This window comes from Suricata suricatta, chromosome 12, assembly GCF_006229205.1.
Source record: "Suricata suricatta isolate VVHF042 chromosome 12, meerkat_22Aug2017_6uvM2_HiC, whole genome shotgun sequence".
NCBI lineage: Eukaryota > Metazoa > Chordata > Mammalia > Carnivora > Herpestidae > Suricata > Suricata suricatta.
Genome location: NC_043711.1, coordinates 105,287,328 through 105,294,162, shown reverse-complemented (window position 1 = coordinate 105,294,162; position 6,835 = coordinate 105,287,328). Strand labels below are relative to the sequence as shown.

General features: G+C 60.0%; 1 protein-coding gene across 1 annotated transcript in view; it reads left to right on the top strand.

Annotated features, from left to right (window-relative positions):
- The window catches only part of BHLHE23 (basic helix-loop-helix family member e23), a 2,473-nt gene extending 358 nt beyond the window's left edge, over nt 1-2,115 (top strand). Inside the window, exon 2 of the mRNA XM_029917998.1 lies at nt 1-2,115. Within this exon, the coding sequence (XP_029773858.1) occupies nt 1-411 (411 nt within the window). The 3' untranslated portion in view covers nt 412-2,115.
- The last annotated feature ends 4,720 nt before the right edge of the window (nt 2,116-6,835 follow it).

The window sequence follows — 6,835 nt, the reverse complement described above, 5'->3', positions numbered from 1 at the left end:
GGGGACGCGCGGCGGCGGCCCCGGGAGCAGCGCTCGCTGCGGCTGAGCATCAACGCGCGCGAGCGGCGGCGGATGCACGACCTGAACGACGCGCTGGACGGGCTGCGCGCCGTCATCCCCTACGCGCACAGCCCGTCGGTGCGCAAGCTCTCCAAGATCGCCACGCTGCTGCTGGCCAAGAACTACATCCTCATGCAGGCACAGGCCCTGGACGAGATGCGGCGCCTCGTGGCCTACCTCAACCAGGGCCAGGGCTTGACGGGCCCCGTGGCCGCTGCGCCCCTGGCGCCCTTCGGCCAAGCCGCCGTGTACCCCTTCTCCGCCGGCGCCCCGCTGCCCTGCCCGGACAAGTGCACCGCCTTCTCCGGGACGCCCTCCGCGCTTTGCAAACACTGTAACGAGAAGCCGTGAGGGCCCCAGGCCGCCCCTCCTCCCGCAGCCTCTCGAAATCTACATTGCCCCTGCGACCACGTCACCCTACCCCGACCGGCCCCGCCCACCTGGAGAAGGCACCCCAAGTGTAGGGCCGCGGGAAGCTCAGAGCACGTCTGGGCACAGTATTGAGCCTGAGAGCAGGGGGCACCGGAATCCGCGCCCCGGAGCCCTCAGGGCGCCCATCGGGCAGTCTCCGGACTTGCCGCGCTCCAAGCCCTGGAAGGGACCTCGGACCTACCCTGCTTGTCCGGGCACCGCCGCGCACCCTGAAAAGAAAACCAGGACTCCAGCTGGAGCGGGAACCCGCGGCGTGACCCCGGGGGAGCGGTCCCGCTTGGCGCCAGCCCAGGTCTCACGGAGCACAGGGACCCAGCTTACCCCAGCTGGGCGGCTGGGGCGGGCCCTCCGCCCAAGGGGTCTGCTCTCGCCAGACTGTGGGGCTCGCTCCTCCGGGTGTTTCCCCCAGACCCAGCGCCTGCGCAGGGGACCTTGCGTCTCTGAGGCTCCACGACCCCCACGCCACTGCGGCCGAGCAGCCCCTTACCCCTACCCAGCCGGCAACTGCTTCAAAAGAGCCACAGTAAGACCCCGGGCCAGCAGCTTCCGGGCTCCCTCGAGTCTGAGTGTGTTATGTTTAGTTCTCTGTTCACATCTAGAGGTGAGCCCACGCCGACACTGGCCGTCTCCACGTCTGCGGAATGTGTGCCCCACACAGCCCCTGGGCTCCTCAGCCGCCGCAGCTCTGCCAGATCGTCCCCGCTGGGGTGTGGCCAGCGTGGAGCTGGATGGAGGCGCTGGGCACCCCTGCTGACAGGCAGCCGTGTGCCCACGACCACACTTGGCCTGGGGTGTCAGGGAAGGGCCCAGCCCAGCTCCGGTGACTGGAGACGGGCAAAGCCCCCTCGCACCGACCCCCACACGTTTCCAGGGGAGGAGGCCCCACCATGGGTGAGTAGGCTGGTGCCAGGGGCTGCACCCGACCTGTGGAGAGATGTGGGGGGCCTGTCTCTTTGATGTCAGGGGCACAGCGCAGAATTCCGCCACCACAGGAGTCCCCGCACCCCGCAGAGCCGGCGGCCACCCTGAGGTCCCGGCTGTCCGGTCCCATTTCACCCCAGCCTCTCCGCTGCAGAATCCAGCTTTATTAACCCAATTTCCTTGGCTGTCCTTAATGCTATGCTAATGAGGTGAGGACTCGGCCCTACAAAGCGGCCTGTCTGAAGGATTTAACTTTAATTAATACATTTCAAAAGGCCCTTTTGTATTTGCAAAATGAAGTGTGTGATTAAGCCTTATTCATAAAGACATATGTTTAATACTGATTTTTGCTAATTTCCATATTTATTTCCTCACTGTCTTTTTTTCCCCCTAACACACTACTTTGTCAGTTTTGCACGTTCCGAAAGGGGAGATGTAGAAACTGTTTCCAACCGCTTTCAGGTCCGGAGCACAGGACAAGAGCAGCGGGAGCCACTCACTCCCCGGGTCACTTCAAAGGGAGCCCAAATCAACTTTGTAAATTACTTGTCCTCGTCTGAAATAGAGATGCTGACTCTGGTGAAAACCAGACACATTCAGCACGACATTTCTATTCAGAATAAAGTATTTGATTTCAAGATTTTAAAAAAATAACATGATTAAATTTTAATATCAAATTAAAGATGTTCATCTGTGACTGAACTCAGTCTCAACCTTCAGATAATTGTGTCGGCCTGGGCCACATACTTGTAAATCACAGAGTCTAAAAAGTCACTGCGATGCCGACAGTGTAAACGCCGTCACTCAGCGGATATATGAGATACTAAGAAAAAGGTGAAGGAAAAAAATCCCTCTGCCCCATCTTGGACGAAAAACAATTTTTTAAAAGGACCGTTTAAGTAATTACGAGTTCTTCCAATTACTTGATTTCAAAAAAATTAAATTAAATGGGTGTTTTTAGATGCAAAAGCTAGGTATCTGCTGTTCTGGAAAACATGAGCCAGCCTCTCGCTCCTGGGCTGGCGTGGAGTCATTTTTCAAAGCGAAATCAGGCCGGCTTTTCAGCAGCGCTGATGAAGCAATCTGGTGTGTTGAATGCGTGTCATTTGACCTCCCCATTCTTCTATTTTTTTTTAATGTTTATTTATTTTTGAGAGAGAGACAGAGACAGAAACCAGGAGAGAGGCAGAGAGAGAGAGGGAAACACAGAACCTGTAGCAGGCTCCAGGCTCCAAACTGTCAGCACAGAGCTCGACGCGGGGCTCAAACCCATGAACCGCGAGGTCACGACCTGCGCCGAAGCTGGACGCCTAACTGACTGACCCCCAGGCGCCCCAGAACTCCCTCTTCTAAGCCAGCCTAGACATTGGAGAGCTCCCGGCACGGCCCATGTGCCCAACATACAGGGCACCAGGGTGCCTACTGGCGCTGCCCATTAGCAAGCCCACCACCCTCTGGGAACATCGACGGGACTCTGGTCGTCTTCTCCCAGGGCTTCGCTCCCACAGGGGGTCACTGTGGACGCCCTGAGCTCTTCGTGACCTCAGCAGCAGCGCTGCCCCTCTTCAGCACGGGGGAGGGCTTGCGTGGGAAACAGCCCAGCCTTTTTCCCAGATGCTCCCTGTTAGGTCTGCCTCGGGGGAGAGAAGCGCCCGCGTTGGGATGCAAACCCTGGGCGGCCGGCTCGGAACCGGCCACACGTGAACCTGCAGCTCTCTGGGGGCCGTATAAAAGGAGCGAGTAGATGAAAGTAGCTCTAATGACTCTTATTTATCCCGCAGATGCAAACTAGTATCACTCCAACATGAGATCAGCAGTTTTAAATCAGTGGGGGGACATTTCACTTTCCTCCTTTTCTCTGCCACGTCTTCAAAATCCAGTGTGTCTCCCGCTTGGAGGCGCTCTCAGTTCAGACCAGCCTTGTTTCAAGTCCTCAGTGGCCACCGTGGCTCGCGGCGGAGACCCGTGAGCTGTGACCGTCGCAGCGGAGACCCGTGAGCTGTGACCGCCGCGTGGCCGCAGCCGCTCTCCACACAGATGGAAACCATTCCGGTGCTGTGTTTCCTTCCCCTTCACAATACACAGGAAGTGCCGCTGATCCGAGGAAGAAATTCGAGAGCTAGACCAAGAGGGAATGCCCTGCTGCCCTTCAGTCTGGTTCAGCGAGTGTGGCTGAGCCTGGGCAAGGGGCTGTCGCTTTTCCACCACGAGATGGTGGCAGCGCCTCTATGGCATCACGGGTTCCACCCCCCCCCCCGGCCTCGCGTGGGCCACCCACACCCGAGCCTGGGCGCCAGCTCGGTGACGCTGCCGCGGAGGGGTCCTGCCTTCCTCCTCTGTTGGGTGGAGGTCTCTGCCCCGCTGGCCGCTGCTTGAGCTACTCCAAGTCCCAGGTTCATTCAGACTCAATTATGAGCCCGTGGAGCCCGCTGGTGGGGGCTTGGGCAGGCATCCAGGGGCTCAGCAGGGCTCTCTCACTGGGGTCGGGAGAGGCGAGTGGCCTGGCTGAGGTCCGGCACCTTGTCTGTGTCCTCTGACGGGTGCATCCGTGGCCGGTGCATGTGTGTTCACACCCCGGCTTCCCAAGTGGAAATAGGGGGCACATGTGTTGGAAAACAAAAGTGGGGGGTCCTGCTGGCGAAGCCAGTGGCCGAGCATTCCAGGGCAGGCCGTCCCCTCTCCCTTCCTTTCTTTGAAACGGCCGACAGTGGACAGATCTGTCCCTGTCTTTTGGGTGTTTCGATGAGAATGTTTTCACCGACTCGGTGAGACACCAGGGTCCCCGCACTTTTGGTTCTCATGGGGCCGGGAGGTTCGACACCCGGGGTCTTGGTTTCCCCAGTTAGGAAATCCGCTTGCCTGAAACCGCATCCCTGGTTTTCAGTTATGGGTCACAGTGTCTGAATCGTGGGCGCAGAACCCCGCCTCACCCGGCTGTGCCCCAGGGACCTGGAGCCCGAGGCGCCGCCCCCATGAGTCCGTCCACAGAGCCTCCTGCACTGGCTCCTGCTGGTTTCGAGCCAGAGATGAGATCTTCCGTCCACTCGTGCAGGTGTCACTAGGTTCCCCGGGGAAGTGTGTTTTACCTCACGGGCAAGCCAGGGCGCGTCCCCGCGCACACACGCGCCTGCCACACATGCGCTCGGCCGCACACGTGCCTGCCGCACACACATGTCCACTTCCCTTGCAGGCTGGCGACAACATTCACAGACGGCCGCCGCCTCACGCAGGACATGTCTCCATCTTGCAAAAGAATGTGCGAGATCAGCCACCCCGCCTCCCCCGACGTCCTGGCACGGGCCCGTCGCTGCCGAGCCCCGGCCACCGCAGCGGGAGCGGCCGCCTTCTGTCCCCAGGCCTGACTCGCTCTCCGCTTCCCATTTAAGGGATGGAAATAGAGGGGTTTACAATGTATTAAATCGTTTCTCCAACAATTAATTACCTCTTTGGATCATAACCCTGGACGTTACGCTCTGTACCCCAACAAAAGTCAGTTCCATAAAATTAGAAAATTAATACACATTTGCAAATCTAACCCCAAAGGGGCAAAGCCCGCATTACCATAAATCCAGAAAGAGTCCGATCGTTAACAAAATTACCTCTGATGTCAGTGTCATCCCTGCATTACAAAATGATTTACACAGGCTCCCCCGCCTGAGGGGCCCGAGGCGACGGAGGGATGGAAAAGTGTGGAAGCTGTTTGTGGGGGAGGTGCTCCGAGCGGGAGGACAGCCCGATGATTCCGGAAGTCGGTGTGGCAGGGAGCACACGTGGAGGGGTCTCTGAATAAACCGACTGTCCCGTTCTTCCGTGGCTGGCTCTGTGGGCGTCCTGGATGTGGCCTGGCTGGGACCCAGAGGGAGGGCACTCCCGTGGCCGCTGCAGTCTGCATTTCCAGGGGACACAGCCATCGGGATGCAAACCGGAGCTGTGCACAGGCCTGGCCGGCGGTCTCGGAGCCCCAGACGCTCCGGCCCTGGTGGGGCACCCCCCCTGCAGGGTGCCAGCCTGGCGGGAGGCGGGGGGCGGCGGCGCCTCCCGGGACAGGAGCAGGACCCTCGCTCGGGGGTGCTCTCAGGAGCCGCTTGCCTGGGCGTCCGACGCGGAGAGCCCTCCCCGTCAGCCCGCTTCTGCCTCCGAGCCCCGTTTTGTCTGAAGGGATGAGCCCACCGTCAGTTGCGCTCCTGGGGGCCCTGATTTGGCCTGACAGGACCCAGCCCACCAGCTCCGTGCAGACGGTGTCCGTCGTGCTGACGAGGCCGCAGCCAGGCTGGGAACTGGCCACAAGCCCAAGGCACAAATGGGACCTGCAATGTTCTCTCGTGGCCACAAGGCATCTGACAGGACGCATTTCCCTCTGCAGCGGCTGGCTCTCAGCCTGCAGCTGTGTGTCCCCAGCCCTCCCCGCACTTCCCTGCTCTGTCCACAGAGCATCCCAGGGCACCAGCTCTAAGTCTCTCGCATGGGGACAGAGCCGCCTTTTACTGTCTCAGGAAACCGGGGGCAGAATCCAGAATCCGTCCCCGCCTGCCTCTGCCCCAGGGGTCCAGAGCCTGCCAGGCGGGGCTCATGGGACCCGGGCCACCGGGTCCTCACGGAGCAGGCGGAAGCCCGGTGTCCTCTGCCGAGGCCCTGGAGGGTTTAGGGTGAGGCAGCCTGGATGCCGTCCACTGAGGGCAAGCCCATGAGGGAGCAGCTCATCACTGAGGTGTGGCCAGGCCCGCGACTGTTGGTGACTGAGATCCAGGAACCCCACCTCTGGGAGTTGGGTGATGCCAATGAGCCCATGGCAACCAGACCGCTGATGGGAAAAACGCCTGAACGAGATGATTACGGCGTAAAGATCCTCTCATCTCAAGGGCACATCACTAACCAACTCCATTAGGCGGGACCAGCCTGGCTGCAGGCGCCTTCCCCACCCGCAGAGGACCCAGAGGTCTGTGCGGAGGCACCTGCATTGCAAACGGCACACACAGATGGGAGGGGGTGTCTTTCAGACTCGGGACTCTGGGTTTCCAGAATGTACCAAAAGCCTTTTACCTACAAAGAGCTGCCATCCACCTCCACGGGGTCCCTCCTGGGGGCTGTGGGTCGGACGTGGACGTTCCCGCCCCCTCCTTCTCCACCTTCGGGACATCGGGGTGCAGACGGGGTGAAGGCTTCGCCCCAGACTGTCCAAGGGCGATTTCCAGAAACACCTGTGTCCAGGGCGCATGACGCGCCCCCAGGCCCCTTTCCCACCATGCACGTCCCGGCTCATTCCGTCTGTCTGTCTCTCGCTCACTCTCTCCTGTGGCTTCTTCAGGGGGAAAAAAAGAAGAGCCCAGAGCTCTCTCCCTCGCTCTGGCCCTGCTCCTCTAGGCAGCACACATGCTCCTTAAATTATCCACATGCATTTTGGTGTCTCCAGACGCTGGCCAGT